The 26,269-nt window shown below is 41.2% G+C and overlaps 2 protein-coding genes across 10 annotated transcripts in view; both read right to left on the reverse strand.

Moving 5' to 3' along the window:
- The window catches only part of LOC115010123 (CUGBP Elav-like family member 2), a 28,397-nt gene extending 13,509 nt beyond the window's left edge, over positions 1-14,888 (reverse strand). For 2 of the 8 annotated variants that reach the window (XM_029434550.1, XM_029434549.1), the window contains exons 1-3: positions 12,066-12,381; positions 4,569-4,765; positions 1,070-1,152 (exon numbers count right to left, since the gene is read on the reverse strand). In XM_029434550.1, coding sequence (XP_029290410.1) covers positions 1,070-1,152; positions 4,569-4,765; positions 12,066-12,136 — 351 coding nt within the window. In that variant the 5' untranslated portion in view covers positions 12,137-12,381. Of the gene's footprint in view, positions 1-1,069; positions 1,153-4,568; positions 4,766-5,870; positions 5,946-6,220; positions 6,238-12,065; positions 12,382-14,655 lie in introns of those variants that run through there. The other 6 variants (XM_029434547.1, XM_029434546.1, XM_029434545.1 and 3 more) reach the window with 6 other exon arrangements.
- A 3,828-nt stretch (positions 14,889-18,716) lies between these two features.
- Positions 18,717-25,397, reverse strand: taf3 (TAF3 RNA polymerase II, TATA box binding protein (TBP)-associated facto). 2 transcript variants are annotated; one of them, XM_029434390.1, is made up of 7 exons: positions 24,976-25,397; positions 24,275-24,517; positions 21,671-23,481; positions 21,506-21,588; positions 20,891-21,146; positions 20,504-20,610; positions 18,717-19,600 (listed from the first exon to the last, which is right to left on the reverse strand). In XM_029434390.1, exons 1-7 carry the CDS (start codon positions 25,139-25,141, stop codon positions 19,486-19,488), a joined length of 2,781 nt encoding a protein of 926 aa, XP_029290250.1. In that variant the 5' UTR covers positions 25,142-25,397; the 3' UTR covers positions 18,717-19,485. The 2 variants fall into 2 exon arrangements, with proteins under 2 accessions (XP_029290250.1, XP_029290249.1); XM_029434389.1 differs by having other exon boundaries at positions 20,876-21,146; positions 24,976-25,379.
- Positions 25,398-26,269: the final 872 nt, after the last annotated feature.

Below are 26,269 nucleotides of genomic sequence, written 5' to 3' on the forward strand. Positions count from 1 at the left end.
ACTTCAAGAGAATATATTTTTAGCACATTTTACCTGCCATGTGACGTGAAATAGGAAAAAAACAAATCTAGCCACGAGATGCCCGAGCAGGTTGTGCTTATGAAAAGTGGTGGGTTTGTTTTTGACACGCACTAAAGAGAAGCGGACAGATGGCCTGCTCAGTATGGGTACTGGCTAGCGTCACTGACCAAGGAGAGAGAGAGAGGCACAGAAGGGAGAGAAAACAGGAACAGAAACAAGCTTTTCTACTGTCACGCAAACCAAACCGGCAGTCAATGCCAGTAACAGTATGATCGGGGACTGGGATTCGAGAGCTGAGCTGTTAGACCACACTTTATTTGAAATGTCTGGCTGATTGATAGTCTTCCAGTGAAGAGAGCTAGGCCTGTATACCCAGCCGGCTACACTCATTTATCAACCGGGTTCAATATTTACCTGTAAACTTACTGACAGTGGCACCATTTCCAATAGACTGGGCTATTGATTTAAATCGACGGATAGAGTTGTTTGTTATAGATCTAATTGATTGGAAGAGAGTCATTTAGCTCGGTGTATAGGCGGGCCAGATATGTAGTGGTTTAACAAGCAACTGCACTTATTCCAGTTGACTGGGCTCTAATCTCTAGATAAATCAGGTAAGGAATTAAGAGACAACACTCACTCTCAACCAGGCTTCATTGTTAAAAACAAAAGACTTCATCTCGCCTCCTTTTATTCTTCCAACTTTGGGACATAAAAATGTAGATGTTCATCAATGATTCATGAAGACAAGCATTAATAATTTGTTCCACTTTGTGGCAATTGGGTCCAGTGCCTCAGTGAATAACCTGCGGCCTGGTCAAGCACACTTTACGTGATACCTGCGCGTGTGGTCAGCTGGCTTATCAATTTTAGTGTGTTGAGATTCTGGGCAGTCATCAGTGCATCGTGGGGACCGAGATATTTTTCAGGGCAGACTGGCGTTCAGTGAGCCGGGAGCTCATTATCGGCCGGCACACAGCTCACAGCCTGCACCAGGGATGTAGAAGGGCTCAAGCAGCTAAACGCAGCCCATACTGTGCTTACTCACCCCACTTAAAGTCTTTATGTTGTGCATTGCATTCTGGGCCTCCAGTGCAGCTTTTCTTGTATAAAAAGTTACAAAACAGCATCCTGCCGAGGGAGATAAACAGGGACAAACAATGGGTGGGGGGGAAGGAGACAAAAACAGCATTAAAAACGCAGCACATACAGGCAATAAATGAAATACCACAACTGCTGCAGAGCAGGAAAGAAGCTCAACGGATGAGTGCATGTTCTTCACATATCACATGTTAGAAACATGTGACAGGATATTCTTAGCACCAACTGTTAGATGGTGCACAGATCATGTAGGAGCTTGTCACAGGGACACTGGAGTAATGAGGTAGTTGAAGGCTGCTGTGTGACACGGCCATAGACATGACCACAGGGTTAGATAGCTGTCAGGAGGCACTGATGCGCAGTCCACAGGTCAACAAAACCCAGGCATGCCAGGGCACAGCACCAACACATCAACACAGAGAGAGTAGTGCCGCATTACATAAGAATCCAATCACATACAAACAAACAAACATACAGGAGGCATGAAAACCGCACAAAGAGACAAGAGGGAGCAAGAGTGAGAGCAAGGAAGAGGAATCATGGGAGGAGAGAGGAGGTGGGGGAGGGGGATGAAGAAAAGAAGAGCGGGGGAGGGAAAAAAAGCCTCTCATCCTTCCGTCCCAGCAGACCGCCAGTGGCGTTCCAGCCTGTCAGTTTCACTGGGCTGGGGAAGTGGAGCACTGCAGCGTCTCTGACCTACATAGTGTGTATTATGCCGTTACTGGAGCTCCCAGGCCGCGGGGAGGGCTGTTGAACTCTAATATGCATCGAGCTGCTCTCTTCTCTCTCACAACCAGCTGAGCTCTCTCTTTCTCTGCTGCTTAGCCCTGCCTCCGATTTACTGGAGATAAATAAACCATCCAGAGAGGCGTGATAGTTATCAGATGATTTTTTCATGACCTGCAGTAGACGTGACCTAAAAAACACTGCAATCTGATGGCTCCTCAATAGATCCGTGGCAAAGTAAACAGCCAAAATGGAAGTGGGATTACAGCCATTTCAACGAACAAATCAAACAAAAGCAAGCTTGATGACATAGGAAGGGTGTGAACGATCTATCATCTGCAATGCAAATATGCAGAAACCAGTTATCCTCATGCCATCCTGCTTTGATTAAAAAAAGAACTTCCCCAACAGGAGCAAGACTACTGGGAATGGAGGACGGCAGTGAAATTGATGGGCGTGGGGGTGCCGCTGCACCATATTCATCTCACAGTCTGAGCGAGCTAAAGACCGCTGTGATCAGGCCAGATTATCTATTAGAATACATTAACATGCATTAACATGTCAATAGGCCATCACAGCTGACACTCCACATAGAACAGGGGAGGCTCTTCTTAAAAAAAAAAAAAAAAAAAAGAGCCTCCCCATGAACTGCACAGTGTTGGCTGTATATCCATCTAGCCATCTATCTATCTAATAATAAGTACCCTTGAGGTTTTGCAGTATACCTTTGAACACACTCGGTGCCATTTGGTCACGTTAGATGTGTTTATATATTTGTAAAAAAGATCATGTGAATCAAGTGCAGTACTGGTCACATGGTGTGCTGCCATTAGGTCCCTTAAACACTAAATCAGGGTTCTTACAGATTATTTCCTCATTCAAACAAAAGATGTAAAGACTAAACTAAATCTCAAATTGTTACAAATAATGTTTACAGAATAAATTTATACACACAGCAATCAATTTTGATTGTATGTTTTGATCATTATTTAATGCTTAGGTAGCTCCGCTCAGGTGTGAGACGCCAGGAACAAATATGACGACAGGATTGTTTCATTTCACATTTTAGGTTTCCAAGAGTTATTGTGAAGTAGAAAACCTCATATTTTGTTGAAGATCAAGCATTTTTCAAGGACTGTATTCAAATTGAAGCATATTCCTAACATATTTCTAAACATAACCGTTAAAATAATAAATGTTCAAGACTTTGTACAAACCCAGCTAAATGCTCGTTTTGACAGAATAGTCAGTGACGTGAGGAACCCTGGGAATTAAATCTAAATCCAGGGGTTAATTTTTGCACATTCCATTAAGATTAAGCAAATTATACAGCTAATCATTTACTAAAGGCATCCGATTGAGTTGCACAGCCAACACAAAGTTGTCATGTTATAATTTACTGTTGCACGACTGACGTTTGAATGAATGAAGGAAGAAGAAAAAAAACGTAGATTGAGAATATAAGTGCCAGAAAGGAAAGATGTCGGCCTCCAAGTAGCAGCCTTGTTGTCAGCATGTCTTTGAAAGGGCGGAGGTAAAAAAGACTGCGCTAAATGGATAAAATCACTGATTCACTTGGTTGAACAGTCAGTCAGGCAACACTCTGCCTCAGTCAATGATTTTACAGTCTCAATCAGTGGAACAGTGGCTTATAAGGGTTGAATAATGCCAATGAGACTTTAAAAAATTGACCGGTGATGGTTGGCCAGAGTCCTTTAAATAACAGCCAAGCGGCTACGGGCGGTTTGGTCTGGCTTGGTGCATCAGAGCCATGAAACCACTGGTAGCCCAAAACTCCTCAGAGCATCAAAAAAGGTCCTACCACATTAAAACCCCAGAGTGGATTAGTGCCTTTAGCCATCCAACCATCAAGGGAATTGAAATTTGGGTGATGTCGTAAACACAGGACAATGACATCAGGGAAACTGTAGCTCACTTTATTCACCTGCAGTTAGTTACAGGAGACTGAGCACTTCCAGTGGCACTTTGCAGCTCTCTGCAGAAGGGTGGAGACAGCAGGCTTTCACTTCACCGTCTCTTCTAATTGGAACCTAAACTGAATCGCTCAACTCAAGCACCATTTCTAAAGGTGAGCGCATCGATAGATGTCTTAATGGAATATTGCAGTGCTGCTTTTAAGCAAACACTAAACAGTAAAAGAAAAAAATATTCCTACAAGGCAGGGTTATGAAAAAAAAGGTGTTTCTTTTAACCCTGAAACAAAAGACTATTGAATCATCTCATCCGTAAGCAAACAGCTGCATTGCGTGTGCAGACAAGCAATGCTGTGCTCTGCCTAAAGGGATTGTACGGAAATGTGATGGTAGGTGACGTGGCAATAACAGGGTTTTGTTTATGGGGCTTGACCACTAAAAACCAGGCAAATACAGGTAGAGGACAACGGCGACCATATAAAAAGGTCTACATTTCTCTGTACTTTGGCACATCTAAGTATTGGTTGGTTGTCTTCCAATTGATTATGGCTTTAACAAATTAAATACTGAATTAAACAATGTATGTTTTAATTTAAACATTTACTATACAAGATGTAAAGACTACCAACTTTTCATGACAAGTTACAAGACAATTGTCTTAAAACGGCTGGTTGGTTAATCCAACTGATTAATTATATAACTAAATTTTAAGGTTATATAATTCAACAACGTGTGTGACATGGAAGAACAAACCATCACTATAATCATTTTCTGCCCTGACCATACCTTTGCTCTGAGGGGGATTCTGGGTGCGATCGCGGAGGATGTTGATCTGGTGCACAGCGCCGTAGGGCTCAAAAAGCTCTTTAAGTTCCGTTTCTGACCAGGCTCGCGGGATCTGGCCCACAAACATCTTGATGGAGTCTGGGTCCGGCTGGTCCAACTGTTCCAGCGACCCGTTCATCTTGCTGCCGTTGCCGTTGCTAAGAGAAACAAAATAAATATGTCATTAGTACACGGGGGTCCAAACAAAATTAATGCAGTTCACATATTTGGTAATCACCAATTCATAAGAAAATATAACTTAAATGCTGCCAAATACTTTGTTAGTAACGTGCAGTTTAAAAGTATTGTCATAAACATTTATGCATGTGTCTCCTAAAACAGCTAACTAAAAACAATAAAACTAATTAAATTGTGATTCTTTGGGCACAAACATTTTTGGGCGATTTTAGATACATAACACATTTTTTTTTTTAATAAGAGGCATGTACAGTTCTACATTATACTTTTTAAAGCCTAAATACTTTCAAATAGCTAAAGCAACTTTTCTCAATTATTTGACTCTTGTTAGCTTGTTGCTAATCGGCCTGCTCAGAGAATGATTGGTCATCGTCACTGTGCAGGCATGTGTAAAAACCAATAACCCCAACTTTCTGAAATGAGGATTAATTGCAAGTCATTAGTCATAACTAATCGTATTGAGATATATAGGTTTTATACATTTCAAATTTACTATCAAGGAGTCAAATGGTTTATGGAGCATTAAATCCTTTGCATTTGCATTGTGTACACCGAAGTAGATGCTGAAACAATTTATCGTTTACAATAATGGATGGTGCAACAACACTGAATTGCATAGTCAACAACATATCGAGTATCAATCTGGGTGTTCGGGGGTAGTAGAGCAATGATGGATACGAGTGAAGTACTAAATCGTGCCATTTTCCTTTGAGGCAAGCCTTAGGGACAGAGAATCAATACCCACTAGTGTACCTACGACTACAGCGACTTTGTCTCACTCACACACAAAATCAAACACCAACATTTTTCTGACAGGGGCAGAGGTGTTGGAAACAAGGAATGAGGCCAGCCTGAAGCTACAGCCATCCACGGGCATCGAGAAATCAGCCAAAGCATAAAGCCTCACTCCCAATACACAATTACCACAGAGAATTAAAAATTACAAAACAAGTCAAGGTGTAGACTAAGGTACAAAAGATATCAGGCACACACAAAATTCTTAAAACATCGTAGGAGAGACTGAAAAAAAGATACACTAATGTAAAAACAATATCGCACACAGACCTTTGGACACGAGCCATCCATCTCTTACAAATTGAGCCCAGCCGTTCCGCAGAAACACCAAACTCCTTGAGGGACCTAAATGACATGCTAACAAATCACACCCCAAATCTTGTTCTTCTGAAATCCAACTCCACACCTCAGTATGAATCTATTTTATCTCCTGGAGGCCTGTCAATACATTCGAATGATGAAACAAACAGTAAAAAAAAAAAAACAGTGAAACAAAAGTCCCTCTCCACCAAAAAGGGGTGAGTGCCCCCCTCCCACCAGCTCTGACAGCTAAAGGAAAACAGCACCGCAGAGCTCTAAACCTACAAGAATCACTGGTTAGCAGAGAGATTTTGACGTACATATCCTCCTCAGGCGCTTTGGCGATGGTACAGAGAGTAACCTACAGCTTCTTCACCACAGCAGGGGGAACAATCACATATTGTTCGCCCATGCTGGAGAACACTATTCACCGTTCCTCTACAGCACAATGGGCCAAGTCAGAGAGATGCTTTGGAACACATCGAAGGCTACGTCTGCTAAGGCCACAGCACTGGTGGGTGACACCATTTATTCAGTATTGCCAGTGGCACTCAGACGCCATTTTGCTGAGGGCCCTTTGATGAAATCCAGCTAACCTCACTTGAGGAACTGGATTGGTGTCACAGCATTCAAAAACATGAAGCCTCAAAATCAACTCCCTTTGACAGTCTCTCCTTAACATTCATCAAACGCACAAGCCCCCTGCAGCAGTGCATCGTCTCTTCAGCTTAAGAGACTACTGAAGAGAAAAGTAACTGCAATAATACATTTGACCTTCCTTCTAGCCCCTTCAAAAAATGGCAGTTTTACAGCAAAAAGAAATGCATGTTTACTACTCAAGCAATAACAATAATTGATTAAAATTGTTTGCCTCAGTGACGTTACATTGTGGAACAATATTGTAAAGTGGACAAGTGCACTGTCACACTAAGAGCTGTATTGACCGCCTGAGTTGAAACTGGGGTGAAGAGAAAAGAGCAAGAACATAGACGAAAGGTAAAAAAGAAAATCATAGAACCTTTAGAAGAGCATTTCAGTTAAAAGTAAGTAATTTCATAATTAAAGACCATAATGTATTGTAAAAACTGATTTATTTAAATCCTATATTAACACAACTCTAGAATTGAGGAAAAAACATGGGTGAACGTCAGACTCCAGCGTGTTTTAACGGTTGGTGAGTGAGGCCCATTGTTAACCAACTCATCTCTGTAGGGTATATATGACGTAAACACAAGCTTCGTGTTAGCTTAGCAAAATAACTGGAAATGGGGGGGGGAAACCGTAAGCCTAGCTCTGTCCAAATGGCTACAAAATTCATCCATCAACACCTCTAAAGCTCAGTACAGGCTAATAAACAGTTTGGCTTCTCATTTAACTCTCGAAAGGAAACCAAAAAGCATCTGCCAGTAGCATATCAGTTTGAAGTGACACCTGCTGATTAAGTAGTGTCAGTGGAATTAAAGTTTCAAGCCTTTAAATCAGTCAGCCCTACTTCAAATTACATATTTAATTAAAAAAAGGCACAAACAGAAATACAATAAATGTTGGCACATCATTGATAAGGATACAGATTCAAAAATACCATAATTGATTCCGTCAATAGTGCTCAGCCCCACTCCCTACATGGCCCGGCAAAGGTGCTCCCAGACAGGCGTGATTAAGTCGTTTGCTGAGCTTCCACGAACAGCCCTGCGATGTGGCATTTCATCGAGCTCCAAGACACCCTGCAGCAGCTGACAAGTCATTCAGAGCCACGACAGTTGCATGCTCACTGCTGCACCACCCATAAAAACAGGTGATTTATCTGGACCATGTGTCTGTCCTGTTGGTGAGCTCCCTCTGACCGCGCAAGTATGCCAGCGACACCTTTGCTGTGCCCATAATAGAAAGCCAGCCAATTTGCCTAGTAATGCACAAGATTTAGAAAGCTCAGCATTGTGTTACGTTACTCATCCCTAAACCATCAGGGGTCAGAGCAGCAACACATGTCACATAACATGATTTTGTTTTGCAACCACTGCTGATAAAAAGCAATAGTTGTGGTCACTTATATTTATAAAAGAAAAAACATGCTATCATTTTATTTATAGCAACACTAGACATTCATTAATGTTATTTGGTACTCAAATTAAACTATCACAATGTTGCTTTGAATAAAATATTAAGCAATGTTACACATGATGCTTAGTCTCTTCCTGTTTTGAGTAATAAACTAAAACTCCTTTGGCCTGGGCTGTTTTGGCAACCAGCAACACACTACTGTCATGCTTTATTGGGGATGAAAAGAAAGTCAGAGATCACATGGACAAACGTAATGCTTCTGAGAAAAGAGGAAAATCACTCGACTGAAACAGCTGTTTGCTAGTAATACCCTCAGAAACATCATGAGTTGCTTTTTCTTTTAGGAAACCAGTGGCCTTATAAGCTGATTCAACGAGACACAGAATGCCTCTAATGACGTGGCAATATATTTGACAGCTGTCAAACAGAAGATGAAGGCGAACTCTTTTAGCTCCATCTATTTTCTCCACTACTACAAAAAGAGGCTGATTATCATTTGACAGGTTGAAGGTTTCAAAAGCTTGGCATAAAAATATCTTCCAGACAGGCTTGGAGTTGTAACTTAAAAACCGGTCACAGAAGACAGCAGCAGGATTTACATAACATTTACTGAAGGACCCCCGAGGAAGAACCAGTCAGACTCGTGGCCCAGGTTTGAAAGAACAAATGACGACCATGGATGGTTGTCGCTTGAGGCCAAAAAGAAGAAACAGGAGGGCTGTGTCATATTTGATTTCCATACCAAGTGGTCAACCCTAATCAGCACATTGTGGTTCTGATGAAGTCATTATGATACATCATCTTGGCATTAACTCCAATTCAGCTCAATATGGCTTGATTTCATTGTTGCATTCCACCTGATGAAGACAGACATCTTCAATCAGCCTCTGAATGGGCCGCATGTTAACAGACGGCCAGCATCTGATGACTAGGCCCGCCCCATTAGCTCCATAATCACACCAAGCATCCCTGGCGGTTATGGATGACATTGCTAAAGTAAAGCTTGTGTGAACGAACAGTCACAAATCCAACTAAATTAACTGTGATCACACCTCTGTTTGTGTCAGGTGGAGCATGAATTTAAATCTTCAGGTGGAGCTCACCGGAAAGGCAGCAGCCTTACCAATGCATCTCCAAATGAAGAGACAAACAGCCCACTAAAATCAGCAATTACACTTCATTACTTTGACAGAGTGTGCTTAAATTTCCCCGTTGTGGGACTAATAAAGGATTTCTGATTCTGATACTGCCCTACCTAGTCATCCATTATCCTTACCTGTGATAGGCAACAGGACATCTTTAATTAATACAAAACTCCCCGTACTTGACATGTTTTTTATTTTTCTTACAAATACCACTGTAGACACTAGCACTTTAGTTTAAACTATAGCGAGCATGTAAATAAAAAGATTTGAAAGATTTTGTATCACAACCGTAATTAATAGACTGTAAGCACTGAGTTCTGTACATGCTATGAGGCAATATATATAATGCATAAAATTCACTCTGAATCTGAACACTCAAATAAAAATGGCAGACATTTACACTATATAGTAAATAACCATTTTCTGAAAGAAGCGTTCTGCTCCATAAAGCCATCAATCCAAAAGAGAGGTTCTCTTGTTGTCACATCCCTTCGATCCAATCCATTACTGCTACTCTTGACCTATCCACTCAACAAGCGCTTTTTCAGAAACATGCTGACCTGAACAGTGCATAATCTTGAAAAACAAATATGCTAATTGATATCCAACATTAGAATCATAACCTCAAACATCTGATTATTTTGCTGATTTAATATGCCTCTAGTATGGACTTGGTTAATAACCAAACAGCCGCACAGTACTGACAATTTCATGGACATGGTGGGTGCATCTGGTGTTATGTAACCCTGTCTCACAATATCTGTTTGTAAAGCTTGGCGAGGAATTTGCTCAACCTTCGATCACACCACCCCGCATAGGGGACGTGATTATGACCGTTTCAAGGCTGTGTGTGCACATAGCGCCAGGACAGCCAGTCGTGTAATTATTGCAGCGTCAACCTAGCAGCAGGAGCAGAGAAACAGGTGACAGGGCAGATCAGAGCCCTCCTACTGTTGGCCTTCAACATCTGGCTGCATGGCACTCTCCCACTACCACCCTCACAGTGAGCAGAACAGCTGGCCTGGGCAGCCCCCAGACCCAGTGCCAAGATCCTACACTTTGCACTGATCAACAGCGTCCCGACCACAACAAAGGGGATCACTGTGATGCTTAGCTTACTGACATAGCACTATGGCTGTGTTGGCTGCCAAAGGATCACACTTAAGCCCACATAGTCTCTCTCATGGTCAACAATCAGGGGGATAAATCAATCAAATACAGCTGGGACAAGATCTAATCGCCACCTCACTATCTCCAAGTCCATATTTTTTAAAGAATATCTGTAAAAGTGTGAAATATTATAAAAATTAAACCATTCAGTATATTTAAACACCGTAATTTTGCTAAGCATTCCTCCAATCGCCATCGTATGGTTGTGAAAAATGTGTTTTATTATTACAATAATTATTTGGCCAATTATTTTCCCAATTAGCCCAATCAACTAACTGTTATAAAATAGTGAAAGACATCCATCACAATTTCCTTTATCCCAAGGTTACATTTTCAATTTGCTTGCTTTGTCCTAACATTCAATAAACCTAAAAAGATATCCTATAGACAAAAAAAGCCACAAACCCTCACATTTATTAAGCAGGAATTAGATAATGTTGGTATTTTTTAATTGAAAAATGACAAAAGCATCGGCAATAATTTGTGTATTTATTGACCGTTTCAGCTATAAATCACAAAATGTAATAAAAGGGCTCAAAAGTACACATCAAGACCTGACCTTGCAGCCATTCACAAAACACACACTGACATAAGTTAATGATAAAACTAAAAAAAAAAAAGGTCTGAAGAAATAGTTCCTACAAAAAAAACAGTTTGATCATGACATGTCCTAAGTGTAAAACATTAAATAAAACAGGCCCAGGCCCATTTTGCTGCAAAATAAAGGCAGCACTCCTGAAAGTGTAAGATTTTAAATTTCCAAAACAGTCTTGTAAAAGCAGGCCTGTGGTTATGGAAATGTTTTTGTCTAACAGGATTAGCTGGCGTTATGTCGAGAGGACAGAGTTATAATATGGCCCTATGTACTTGGTGAATGTTTCTTCTCCCTTGTGTGTACATGCCCTGTCACAAGATTTCCATTAATGGCTCAATAATGTAGCAAACCACGTGTTTCTGCCGTTAAGTAAGCACTCTACATTCAACATGGACGGGGGTACCCAAGCTAACGATGTTAGCTAGCTCGAGAGCTAGCAGAGGGAGGGACTGGGAGAGCGCCAGGCAAGCTAATAGCCCGTGTGCTGCCTGCAAACAAGCTTCACTTCTACGGTTTAGCTTAATCTAATAACACTAAAAAGCAAACTAAATCAGGTGGTCAAAAATATGTATTATTAGCAGACTTTAGGACAAATCTACTCAACACACTTCCCTTTAACCCGTTGATAATTGACTGTTGTAACACCTAACTCTCAGTTTCGATCGAGCTCACGTCAACGTGAAACTTGTTCAACTTACTCGGAATATGGTGTGGTTTTTCGACAAGCAAACTAACACAAAATAGACAACCAATATATTGTGTTTGAAAGCTCATAAATGTTTTTCTAGTCTGATACCGAAACGTGTGATCTCCGGAAGCACATGTCACTTGACTATTGTAGCGCGCCTAGTATCCGATAGCTAGCAAACTGCGTTTATTATCCAGTAACTTCGGGTAATATGGTGTTAGCCCAAACTGTGTCCTTGTCGGCACTACATTTACTTAAATGACTTCTGTTGAGGGTACTTTCTTTATGATCTAAGTTAAATAAACTACTTCAACTCCAGGTGAGCGTATCGTCTTTGCTCGTATGATTAGCAACGTTAGCATCCCAGTTGGCAGTTGAGCTAACGGTAGCTAACTCCCAACTCGCCCCTGAACGGTGTTGTTTCGCTGTAAAAACACTCACATATGGTGGCGTTGCTAACGCACAGAGACAGGCACACAAAGCGGATCGATAGTTGGATTACTTACATTGTGTCGCTCGAAGTCATTAACCGACTTTCGGTGAGAGGGTGGAAATCCAGGTTGTACGCCGAAGTCATGCTCAAAACAACGTCTATCTAACAATGAGAAGCGACGTCCGCTCACTCGCAAGAGGCTCAACTCCTGCGAGACAAGACGAAGCAGAGCAGGTGCAGGGAGGGGGCGTCTTCTTCAAAACTGCATGAGAGAGAGGGAGCGAGAGGGAACCAGTATCCGCCTTTATTCCTTCCTCTTAATTTCTCTCTCTCGTCTCCGACTGAAATAAATTCAGGCAAGCCGCTGTCACACTGCACACCGAGCTGCAGCAAACCAGAGGCGTGGCCTTTTCAACAAAAGTCTGAAACCATGCTGCCTGCTGCTGCTCACAGCGCCTCTACCCCGATGTAAAATTACTGTAATGTCCCATAAGGTCTGGCACGTGATCTTCTATAAAGACTTTAATGACCTATTTGTAGTTTATGATGTTTTATCTGCTGTGACATATACTCTCGTTATGATTTATATTATGTAGCCTTTTAAAAGAATTAGATCATGTCCTTCTCTATTGGTTAGTCTGTGAATGAGTCAGGGAACTAATGATCCTGATGAGAGGGCCATTTAAAACGTTTAAATATAAAACCCAGGCCTCTATAATGAAGCTTAATAATGCTGCTCCTGTTTCCATATTTTCTCAAGACTCTAAATTAAGCACTGATTGGATTACGCAAATAAGTAAGACTATTTCCAGCTTGTTTTTTGTTGTTGCCTTACATTGCGCATAGGTCCATAAATCTTTTCCAACAAAAGTGGGATGGTTAAAATGCTGTTTTCTTGCTATCTTCAGTCATGCTTTTCACCAGGGTCATAGGTCATGTTCCCCTTTGTGCTGGGCTGTTGTTTCCCTGGGGGAGGGGAAGCTTATCTTCTTTTGTTGTTCTGGACTTGCAGGGCGAGGCCTCTACACTTGGAGGGAAAGGTAGGGGGGCTGCTGTCAAGTACTGTTTGCCATAGCAGAGAGGCTGGGAGTCTATCCTAATTAGCAAACCATTCATTATTGCTCCAGCAGCTGCACAATCCAAAAATATTATTCTTAGCGAGCGTTAAGAAACATCACATTCATGGAATCCGATTTAATCCTTGTATCCATAGCAATTTCAAGGCAACTTGGCACCAGTGCAGAACATGCTTTATTAAACAGTGCCTAAAAGAGGTTTGTATGCATATGCATGTGATATGCGACCTATTTTGCCATACATGCTGAAAAGCCCACTATGCAACATGCATTACCATTTAGCTTGAGGGGCTTCTATAAAAAGATAATCTGAACCTCTCTGGAGAATCAGGTTTCATTAAAATGGAGGAAAAATACAATGATGCTATCCCATCCGCAGCATCCACATATTTCCTTTGACTCAATTAGATCTCAGGGGATCTTATTGAATAGATTTGATTTAAAAGGAGCCACATTCTTGTAAAGAGCAGCCCCTGTTTATTTTGTGAGTATGTACAATATATGCAGATTTCTGAACAATTCATAATGCCATCGCACAAGTTTTTGCATCTCCTTGTCTTTTCTAAGAGATGATGGCGGATGGCTAGTTGCTTTCACCTTCTAATACTAGCCTCCTATTATTAATCTCAGATTATTATTACTACTGTAATCCTATCATAATCTTCTACACCCATGCTTTTGTTGTTTACATCAAATGTTTTCCATTCATTCAGTGGAGCTGAAGTCCCAATCATCCCCATCATCATCATCATCAAATTTAAATTTGAACCCCTTCGTGACAAACTGCACTGTGTAAAAATAGGCCAGCTTCAAACCCAAATGGGTCACATCATGTTTTTTTGAACACGTCGCCTTGAACTTGGCGGCACGCTTTTTCCCAGCTCTGCCTTTCGTGAAAGCAATTGCAGAATGGCGACCAACTAAAGAGCTCTCAAAATGGAGAGAGAGAACTTCATCTTATCATGCTTTCTTATCAACTGGGTCGAGATGTACTAAGCATGCATGATAACACTGCCTTAACAGGGTCCAGTTCCTCTAAATTTATGCAAATTTCAAGATGGATATAAATGTTCCTTCTTGTTTTTTTTAAAGATGAATTATATTTTTTTGTCGTTTTTGACTGAGGGAGTGAAGCAAGGCTGGGGCTGGTTTCAGTGGATATCTAATTACACGGGTTTGTCATTTGCATCACTGACACTGATTCATCTCTCTTTCTTTATTTCTTCATGCAAGAATCTGAGCCCCTGTGGAACTTTGAGATAAAGAGGAAGGTAATTAAATGACATGAGAATGCTGTTTATAGATTTTTCTATTCCGACACAATTTAAAACTAATCCACTACCTCCTGAGTGAATCATGTTGGACTAGGGAAGAAGGGATTGACATGAACTAAAACATTAAAATACATGGTTTCTGGGATGCTAGGGGGGGAAAACATACTGGGACACAAGAGGAACACCACCCTGCCCACAGTCACAGCATGAGAGAACGCCTCAGCTGGAAACAATACATCCTATGACAATATTCAGCCCAGACAAAGAAGCAGTCCAAATACGGGATTTGAATGAGGGACCAACCCCAACGTACCTCATAGGAAGGTCCTCATTCCTGACAGAGATCCCGGCTGCAGAGGGGGGACATCGCATGCTGTTGGCATACAAACTCTGCACCAGGGCCAGCTCAGAAGAGTGTTCCAACATCGGTGCTCTGGAAAAATCCACCCGGTGTAATGGACACTTTCTTTTCTTTCCCTCTTTCCTCTATGTGTTTCTCTCCCTTTCTCTGTCTCCCACCCACTCTTTCTCCTCGGTTTAGTGCAGCAGAGCGGCGCCCACCCCCTTCGCTGACTGGCGTGGCTGAAATAATCCTCTCTGACAGCTCATCGTGCGCTAATGCATTGTGCTGCCTGCGGCAGCCCAGTTTGCAGCCTGTAAAGCTGTGGCCACAGTAGCACTCTTGGACTAATTGACACCCATATTAGGAAAACTTCAGCAAATTGGACATGGATGATTTATTCCCACTGTCAGATAGGGGGAAATTAGAGGAAACATCGAAACAGTTGCCACAATATCTCATCCACAAGGCACATTCCTGCAAATCGATGTTGTCAAGCCTGGTATCCTATAAAAACTGTGTCCATTATAAGTTTTTTTTAAATATGAAACATTCTGCTCATCACCTGTACATATTGTAGGTAAATATTACAACCTTTCTATATTCAGCTCCTGTGGGGATGTACATGTCACTGTTCCTCTATGAGCTGGCTGGTGATAAACCAGTGGGTGACAGGTAGAGAGCTGAGAGCTGACAACCTCATGTCATTATTATTCTGGAGTGGATAGGGATAAAGATAGCCTGCTAGAATATAAGCCTACATTGTAGTCAGCATGAATACTTGTCTACCTCTGAAATACATGCACATACTGCCCGTGACTCTGCTGCAGGCCCACTACGGGCCTACCTACAGTATTCCAGAGCATAATGTACGTATACTTATGACATACCGGTACATACGTATGTCATTCTGCAGAATGATCTAGGATAGAAAATGTTTTTCCACATTACAATTAGATTACTAAAAGCCCTAACCATCAACTGATGGCCTATTGAAAGACTCAACAACAGTGTTATGGAAAAAGTCCTTGCATGTTAACTTCCCTTGGACAGAGAATAATTTGCCTATGTTCTGAGCCATAAAGCTGGGAATATGATGAAGGCAAAGCAGTTGTTAAAGCTGCAGTACACATATTTTAACTAACAACACTTAAAGCATGTTTTGCTGTCACTTTTCCATTAGATTACAAATTTGAAAGCAATGTGTTACAATATTCTTATCACAAAACCCAGGAGAAATGAAATCTAGGTCTCATTCTCCCATAGGTGTTGTGTTCTGTTAGAGTCACATGACATTAACTAGGAAAGTCATCTGAAACAGGGTCATGTCGGTGTGCTGGTATCATAGCTGAGAAGATCAGCACGAAGGGGCTCCACTTCCTCTGATCATAGCACAAAACCCTCTTCATTTCAGCCCTGCACTTTCCTGCTGACATGAATATTTTAAACACTGATGTTGAAATCCAGTTTTTTATGATGTGTTGCTGCTTAGTATGACTGTCAGTGCCATGGGCGTCATGCAGAGCACAGGATCTCACAGAGCTCTGATCTACCAACATGTAAGAGCAATGGAAAACGCTCAGTATGATAATGGTGTGTGCACTATAGCTTTCCAGTTGAAACCTCATTCAAAAGAGGTTGCAGCAGTAAAATAATACAACACAAAATGGTGTTCGAATGCTGTATGAATTGCATCTTGTGAAAGCCGTAAATACACGCAGCAAAGATAAATTGCTGTGAGAAAACCACCACATCCTGTTCACATCCACAGTGAAGAGAAAGGTGGTGTTGTGTTAGTGTGTCTTAATGCATGACAAAAACGCACTCATGCCTGTCATGCAATATTTCAAATTCCAACACATGTTTACGGCACTGCAGGTGGCCTCGTGGTGAGTGACAGCAACCATCAGCTCTCCCTTTTTGCCACTTTGGGCTCTCTTGGGACTGATTGCACAAACAAATGCTGTCTGTGGTTTTGTGTATTAAAACTGAAACTGTTACAGTTCGGTGCACATTGTGCTCTGTAGCGTGTGCTTATGAACAGTACTGCACATGTGAGTTTTAACATTGAAGAATTCCTATTCTGTATTACATCCGATCTATCTTCTGTTTATGAGGCAGCATAGATGGTGAAAACATTTTTTACCTACTGTGAAATAAAGACTTAATCCTTTTTAAGCCAGACGTGGCAGAGGTCTATCTTTACCGGCACTTGGCAGTGAAATTTATGATCCAACAGATGCTAGCAACAAGCTTCGACTGTACGAGACCTGACACCAGCATGTGTGACTGAAGAGGGGGAGAGACAGCGAGAGGCCCGCAGCCACGAGTGGAGTTAGCCTTTTAGCATCAGAGGACACAGCTATCTATGACCTTCTTGACATTTTAATTCATATAAAGTTTCATCTGTCCGTCACAACAAAACCTTTTGGTGAATTATTTTCTTTACTTTTTACACACTTATTTATTAATACACTCGATGTTCCCGTCTAACTCTGTGTGAAATGAATGCTCACGTAAGCTTGCATGAGTGAATGCTTCTCCCATGATAAAAGCAACACCACATTGAAATGTCAGCTTGTTTTGCATGAGCAGAAGTCATTTTACTTCCCCTTTTACTTCAGTCAGACAACATTCTTTCCACTTCCTCTTTGAGTTTTTGTTATCGGAATAGTGCACAAGCTTCAAAAGTCAGATGTGCAGCTGTAGATAATATGAACCAGTCCTATATAATCAAGGTATCTAAGCCCCGAGGATTAATCTTATTTATTAAGAAACTATGAGTATTGTCTGTGACTGAACTCACCAAATAAATAAATGAGTGGGTGTGACACAATTTCCTTCGATTAAATGAGATTAAAACTGAAACAATCCATGTTTTTACCCATAGTAGGTTGAAAGACTTTAATGGGCTTTACATAGGTTTTCTTAAGAGCTATCTGACAGCTCGTTCAGAACAATGCTGCTCTGCACACCACACACCATAATTGATTTTAAAGTACTGCTACTGTTTATAAATCATTAAATGGTTTTGCAGCAAAATGCATTTCTGATATGCTATAGCATCAAGCAAGTAGACTTCTGAGGCCAGCACTGGTCTGCTGATTGTTCGCAGAAATAAATAGAACAGAGAATCTGATAAACATCTCAACCTTTCAGAGTTCAGATCATGAAGTAAAGCTTAAGTGGTAATAAAATCTTCTGCGATAGACGTAACAGTTGCAAAATGTTCACTGGAGCATTGGACTTGAATGGAAAAGGCCAGTTTAAACATGCAGAAACCTGCCTCATAAAAAACAATAGTCCACCGATAACTGGGGACACTCTTCACTATCTCTCAGTCTCTTCTGTATTTAAGTCTTCGCGAGGCTGTACATCCTATTTCATCTATACTTCTTCTCATGAGGAGCTGGTTTTACTTGTTAGATAAGGATTCCACATGCATCAACTAAGAGACACCAGTCACATTTCTTACATTCATAATGTGGTTTGTGAGCTGTGAGCCTGCTGTAGTGTCTGTACACCATGAGCTGCACGCTACAGTGCATAAAGAATGACACCGTGTGGTCATTGAGGGGAAAAGCAAAAACCCTGCTGCAAATTAATGGAGCATCGTCAAGACAGACTTCAAAAGACGAGAGAAACGTCCTCACAATCCACAATGGATCGTTTAGAAATTCCCCCCCTGTGCAATGTGACTGCCGCGCGCTCTCCAACGTAGCTCATGTAGGTTAAGTGCAGGATGAAAACTCAGCAGATAAAAAACCCAAATCTAGGCTAATGCATCGCACAGACCGCTGCAAGGGAGGATCCTGAATTTGACACATAGTTGTCATCAAGTTTGAAATGAGCAGGAACAAAATTCAACATCTGAAACTCGTTTGTTAAAAATATTTCCAATCTATTCCATTTGTCAAGCAAATTCAAACCATCAGCTACTATAAATGTTTTTGTTTTTACAGACGGCTGTCCGAGTTGAAAGTAAAAAGATGCACAGAAGTGGTTGAAAGTTTAGGGTACAATTTTGATGGTAATGAGATTTACATCGTAAAGTCTGTGAGTGCACAGACCGTTCATCTTTAATATTGAAATATCAGCGAAATGAATTACATTACAAGCACAGCTACAGTATTAACTCCAGGACATATCCATATGAAGAAAAAATAAAAATACAAACTTTAAATTTAAATTTAAAAAATGTACAGAAATTACAGAAAATCATTTGAGTTAAAAACCAATATCTGAAAATGGATTTAACAAGTCAGAATCCTAAGAACAAAATGCACTTGGCTTGGAAGTTGGTAGACACATTTATACACACCTGATGTCATCATCGTTATATACATGACATGTCAATGGTACTGCAGAAAACTGGGGAAAGGTTTGACTTGCTGGTCATTCCTTTTGTGGCAACACAAAGGAAACAGAAATAAAAGACAATGAATGTGGTTTTCAGCTTTGTTGAGCTCTCCTCTTAGACAAATTGTCATGGTCTCCTTATACAAACATTATTGTCATGATCTCCTACGATTGGACATCCAAAACAACGAGCAAACAATTTACAAGTGAAAAGAGAAAACCACAGAGCCCACACGAGAACTAAGGCTGGATATGTGCTGGTTAAAGCCTTTTTTCTTCTTTCCAACTCACAACGCATCATGGCTGACATCATTTAAAAAAATCATCAGATGTTATTATCAGCCATATTTTAAACTTTCTTTTTTATTTTACAGCAGTGCCACTAGTGTTCAGTGATGGCTTCAAGTCCAAAAAAAGTCCAAAATATGTGCTTTTTGCATAGTCTCAATGCAGTTTGTGTTTCCTTTTCTTGTGTTTTTTGTCCTTCTTCTTGCTGGAACATTTAACACAGAACCACTGCTGGTCCTCGGGAGGGGCTGTAAGTATCCCAACACAAGGCCTGAGGAGACAAGAGAAGAAGAGCGCTCAGTTTAATGAAAAGGTGCAGAGGATGCATTTGTCCCAAACAGAGTCGATGACAGTCGGTACGCCCCCAGTTCGGAAAAACCGACAGGAGTACGTTCAATGAAGTAAAGCAATGTACTTCCAATGTACTTTGGTTAGTTCGGATTAACCAAAGTCACACAATAACACAAACAAACTAACTGATCGAGGCAGCGGTAGACCAGCTACAAGGTAATATATATATCTATATATATATCTATATCTATATATATATCTATATGTATATATATACACACACATCTATATATATATATATATATATATATATATATATATATATATATATATATATATATATATATATATATATATATATATATATATATATATATCTATATCTATATCTATATCTATATATATATATTTCTGTTTTGTTTTGCTTTTTGGGGACATTTTGTCTCTGGAAAGTTAAAACAACAAAACAAGCTGTTGGCAACACCATCACTCCAGTTTGTGGATTACAGGGCTTGAGCGTCCCTATAATGTTCCTTGACATGTGCATTTCAGTCAAAGACAAGCTGCAGCCATCCAGGAATTATCCACTGCCCTACTCGGATACTTACCTACTTACATTTGCAAATATTAGAGGTGAAACTGAATTGTCGACTATTCGATCTAATGAGCCTGATTCTCAGTCGAAGCGGGAGAAAATGGTTAGAAAATATAAAATCGCGATATACCGTTATTGACGAAAAGAGTGATATTTAAAAATGAAACATTGATATGTTAATGACATGTTAATAATACACATATGATAATATTGTGTAAATAATCCTTTAATGAACTATAATCTTATATAAAACACAACATGGTACAAAGGGAGTCATTAGTCTCTTACCAATGATACCAGTCATCACAGTCATCACATCCTATCATGGGACTGCCATCATCAGGTTTTGTGCATCCAGGACAAATCCAGATCTGGTTTCCCCATTCATCTCGTATCTAGTAAAAAATACATATAACAGAAAGAACTGGTAACACACCGCTCAATAACAAAATGACTATTACATAAAGAATTAGTGATTAGTGATAAAAGAGGCAAAAGATAACATGAATAACCATATTTGTTTTCTCTTAGGTGTACTTAATTCACCTAGACTCAAAAGAAACTATTTAAGTTCAAATGCACTGCATGTACTTGTGTACCATATGCATATTATGTTATCATATGCACCAATTATCAATAACCAAAAGTACAAGCACTCACCACGTAAGTACTGACCGTCTCTGTTACTACGCTGCGGACCGGTGTTTTGAAGGATGCGGCAGGAGAGAGCATAGGGGCAGCGGAGAGCAACGATGATGGGGCAGGAGCTGGTAGAAGTGGAGAGGGAGGAGGGGGCAGACTGGGTACCACTGGGGCGAGCACTGGGGGCGGCGGCGGCGTCCGAGGGCGATTCCCAGGCCCAGACTTGGCAGCAGGGGTCCTTGGTGCTGGCGTCTTGGGCTCTGAATTTGGAACCACCTTGCTGATGACACTGGTGACAGACAGAGACAAATACTAGTTAACACAAATATAATAATAATAATAATAATAACCATAATAAAATGAGGAGATATTAGGTTATTAATGTAAGAATATAAATATCATCAGAATCATTTTAACCACGAAGTGAATGAAATATGTTGTAATAATATTGCTTTAACAACTTCTCCGTATCGTTTCTTCATTTCCCTGTATTGATTTGTTTTTATTGGATTGTTGTCTACTTGGTTTGTTTTTTTTCTGCTCATGTTGCATAATTAGTCTACAATTGGTAACATTTTGAGAAATCAGGAACTAGCTTATCAAAAAAGTAATTAAGACTATGAATCTGAACACTTATTCAGTGCTTACATTTTGTCCTGGCCTGCTCCCACTCTGAGCGTCAGTCTGGGGATCACTGGAGATGGCAGAGCTACTGGAGTCTCTACTTTCACCTGAGGAAACAGGAAGGACAAGGTAAATAACAGAGACACTCTAACACAAACACATCATGACATAACAAGGATAAAAAGTTACCTTCTCCAATCGAATTCTCTCTTTTTCTTTCTCCTTTTCTCGCTTTTCCTTTTCCCTCTCCTTTTCTTTCCTCTTCTCTTCTTTCTCCCTCTCCTTTTCTTTGGCCTTCTCTCGCTCCTTCTCCTTCTCCTTGTCTTTCTTTTTCTTCTTCTCCTTCTTGTCTTTCTTCTTGTCCTTACTCTTTATTTCCTTATCCTGGAGGATGGGGGCCAAAGGAGGGAGCATAGAGGGGATGCGCAGGCAGGCAGAGGGGCTGAACAGTGGTTGGATTTCACCCAGAGCAAAGGGGGCTAAAGCAGATTGTTTCTGTCTGTCCTCCTTGTTTCTGTCTTTACCCTTGTCCCTCTTATCTTTGTCCTTTTTACTTTTTTCTTTATCCTTCTTTTTGTCTTTGTGTTTCTCCTTCTCCTTCTTAGGGCCATCTCCATCTCGGGTTTTTATCTTGATTGAGCCCTCAGGCAGAGTAAAGTCTCGCTGAAGGAAGTGTTCATCATCTTTCATTCCAAACTCCTTCCAGGCCATCTTGCCATCCTTGAAAAAGTCCTTGTTTTTATCCCGGTTCTTTTCCTTGTTCTTCTCTTTCAGCTTGCTCTTATCCTTTTCCCGATCTTTGTCTTTTGGCTTGTCCTTCTCCTTCTTCTTCATTTTAGTTTTGAGCTCCTTCTTCAGCTTTTTCTTGACATCTACTGACGACACAATCTTGTTCTTCTCCTCAAACACCTTGAGTAAAGGTTCAGGAGTAGGTGGTGAGGCTGATCCTGATGAGACATAGTCACCTTGGTTTGGTGGGGGTGCGGACGGACCCCCCTGGTTGACTTTTCGGATCACCTCATTGATTGAATCATCCATAGTCCAATTTCCGAGGCCTGCATGTGCCTGTAGGTGAAGTGGTGTTGATGTGTCTTTTACAGGGATCCCAATCGAGAGTTTAGGTGTAGATGGCTCCATGATAGTCAGCCTCCTGGGGCTAGAGAATCCATTGCTATCCGAATCAGAGCCCGAGGAGAAGGCAAAAGGATCAGGCTCCCGCTCAGCACACGCTCTGGCAATCACAGCATCAATGGAGTCATCGATGGCTGCATTATCAGGCTCTAGTTTCTTGAAGGGGCCCGCATCCAACTCCCTGTCCTCTATATTTTGACGCATATGGATGTTCTCTTTGCCCATCCTCTCACTCAGTGCAGACAGCGGTAGCTTATGCACACCATCAGTCTTGCTCTGGGGTTGGGGTGCTTTGGCTGAAACCATCTTTGGGCTCTTGGGGCTTTTAGGACTCTTTGTCCTCCCTGGGGACTTCTTCTTTTCCTTAGACGGTTTAGGAGAATGTATGGGACTTCCACCCACCGGAACAGGAATGACCCCTTTTGGGGACTTAGTCCGTTGTCTGCCAGGCGATGAGACCTTAGGCTTTCTTCCTGGAGTGGTGAGGCCCTTTTGATCAGAGTGTTTTGGTACTACTGGCTGAGGTCTGAAGGAAGGCAGGACTCCAGAAGGTGTTTCAGGTGACATGGGGTCAAGGCTATCATGAGAAGGCAGCATGCCTGGGGGAACACGTTGAGGGTTGAGAGAGGTAAGGGGCTCCCTGGGCTCAACCGCCCATTCTGGGCTGAGACCAGTGTACATGCGTGGTCTCTTGGAGGTAGGCATCATGCCCATAGCTGCATCAGGACTGTCAGGGTGCCTCTTCAGTGGGTGGTTCTCATCGTTGACCGTCTCATCTTCGTCCATTTCCTCCTCATCCTCTTCCAGTGCCACCTGCATAGCTTCGGCTGAGGTGCCCATGTCAGGAAGGACTTCCTCCTCCTCCTCTTCTAGAGAGGAAAGGGACAGAAAATGAGATGATCATCATTTTGAATGAATGAAAAGGATTCTCACAACCACATCACATGTTGCAACACATATACAGGATACTATGGTGGCCCATCCAAACCGTTTGTTACATGGTTACAAATACATTAGATTGTACAGTTTTGTTTTTTTATTTGATTGTGTGACAATCTCAGAGGCTTTTGAACATGTGCACTTCCTTAAAAAACTAAAATAGTTTACATTCATGTCAAAAAGATTGAGTTACTGTTAATGTTTTCTACAGTTGTTCTGCTGATTCTCTGCGACAAGCCAAGAAAAGAAAAGTTGTCGTTGTTATATTTCTCTTTTAAAAACATATGCCTTTAATGTTACGTTAGTTTTACCATCAAATGGTATCAAAAATGATATTGACTATCAATATCTTTCACGGTATTGTATCCCAGTAGCGTAACAACACAAGTCTAATACAATCGGACTTTCACAAAGTCTATAATGTTATCACCTTTTTTCCAAACTGTTACAGAAAGATGTTGATTCGACTTTATGATAATTGTAGAGGATGTAGTTTACGGTGCTACTGAATTGTACTGAGTTATGCTGAGAGTCAACAAAAAGTAATCATTGTAACCATCATGAACATAGGATTAATTGCAGTCTACGTTAGATGAAGTATTATGTATATTCTATAAACTATGGATTAGTTGAAAACATGTTATCTACCAAAAACAAACGCTGCGGAAAACACTGAATACAGCCGCACTCAGAGATGTGCATATAGTCATTATATTTACTGACCTTCTTCTAAGGAGACCAGGGGTGGCATATGATCTGGAATGTAATCTTTCCTTTCCTCTGCATCTCGAGCTCCAGGCTGGGGAAACTGCAGGACGTTGTTTTTGCTGACAGGAAAGAGTGCCGTTTGTTGGGCGAAGGCCACAGGCTCCAGGTTGTGGACGTAGTCCTCCAGTTCACTCAGACTCACCCCCAGCAGTCTGAAGGCCTGGCTGACATCATCCAGGACCGGATCTGTTCTTCCATCTGAAATGCAGCATCACAACAAACCATTAAACCAAGAGCACACACACACACACTCTACATGCCCCTTGATCACAAAACTATACTGCTAAGGTTAATAGTAGCTAAGGGAAGAATATTGACTGCATACTAGTGATTGTGCTGCAGATACAAGGAGGTGTCCTGACTGATGTTGACATCCAACCTGAAGCAAGAAGCAATGCTCAACAGGTTGATAGAGTAAATCTTTGTAGAGATAAAAATACTTACTCTACTAACATTGTAGTTACCACAACTGGAAGGCATCATAGCCATAATAATAACAATACATGGAGGCTACTTAGCTATGTAGCTACTGTACTTTTTGACACATCAACCTTTGCTAGGGGGCGCCAGCTACAGACCCAGGCAAAAACAACGTGATCGACTACTTCAGGTTGATGGGTTAAAAAAGTAATCCAGGACCTAAACCAAGCACTTACAGAGTTCAGAGTACCGATGGCAGACCCTTGCCAGCTGCTGGATATATCGATGCAGCACATCAGACAGCTGATCGCATGCAGTGAGCTGAACCGCATCCCAGCCCAGAGCCTGGCAGATCTGCGCCACCGAAACGCGCAGCAGCGAGCGGGCATAGCTCTCGCACATCTCGCTGACTTTGTTACGGTATTAATTCCAGTCAGTTCCTTTTCCAAAACATGTTTCCGGTCTTCATGTTTCACGGAACCCCTCAGGGGCTTGAGAAAACCCGCTACCGCAGATGATTTTGGACATCTACTTCAGTAAATATATTGGCGCTTTCGCCAGAGTCGCCATCTTGATTCCATCGATAGACCCATCCCCGAAATCCAGATTGCACATGCGCAGAAATCAGCGTCTGCCTACACGGCTCTGTTGTATTCGAGCGGTTCATCAACGGCTGACGATGCGCAGCAACGGCTCCGTCTGTCAAAGAAACGTTAGTTTAATGAATGTAGCTAATAATATGTAGCACAAACTGAGGCAGTTCATCTGTTGGACCGTGAAAATATTGACTGAAGAGGACTGGCCATTAACGAGTTACTGGCTATTTGCTCAGTAATAGTTTTTACGTAACGTTGCAAAACAAACACCGACGATCAGTTTCGGTTTTTGCTTCACATACACATCCGCCGTGTCGCGCTGTAAATGGAGATAACGCCGTCAACGATTTCTTGTTCAGATACCCAAAGCAAAACTTTAGAAACTGTTTAGTTCAGCTTCTATTTAAGTCGTGTATAGTCTGCATATACTAGCCTACATGCTTTCAATTTAAAAAATAATTAAAACGGCAAGAGAGTCGGTTCAAATTCATTTCCGGTTGTGTTTTCGATATCACGCATTCAGGGACCTGATACCTGTGATATTTTTCTGCTTCAGTATTTTTTTTACTCATTACATTAATTTATTTATTGTGTTAGGCTATTTATTTTTGTGTTAATCTGTTTTACAACAATTGCCCAGCAATTTGGAAACTTATTTTCTCTGGATTCAAAAGCTGAATCCTCTTCTGGAGGCTGGATGTTTCTGCATGGACTCCTCTTCAATGCTCCTCTGAGCTCTGGACTGTTTTACAAGAACCTTCTCTAATGGAGCAACAGTATCCAGGGTAGATGACAAGGTGTTGTTTAGATTTTCACCCATGCAATTTAAGGACCAGTCTGAGCATGGCTCAAATGATCTCATGATGTTAGAGAGTGTTTCCTCTGCTGTGTCATCTAGTATTCTACTGTCTCTCTTTTGGTCTTTGTTAAGATT

The sequence above is a fragment of the Cottoperca gobio genome, chromosome 6 (genome assembly GCF_900634415.1).
Source record: "Cottoperca gobio chromosome 6, fCotGob3.1, whole genome shotgun sequence".
In the NCBI taxonomy this organism is placed as follows: Eukaryota; Metazoa; Chordata; class Actinopteri; order Perciformes; family Bovichtidae; genus Cottoperca; species Cottoperca gobio.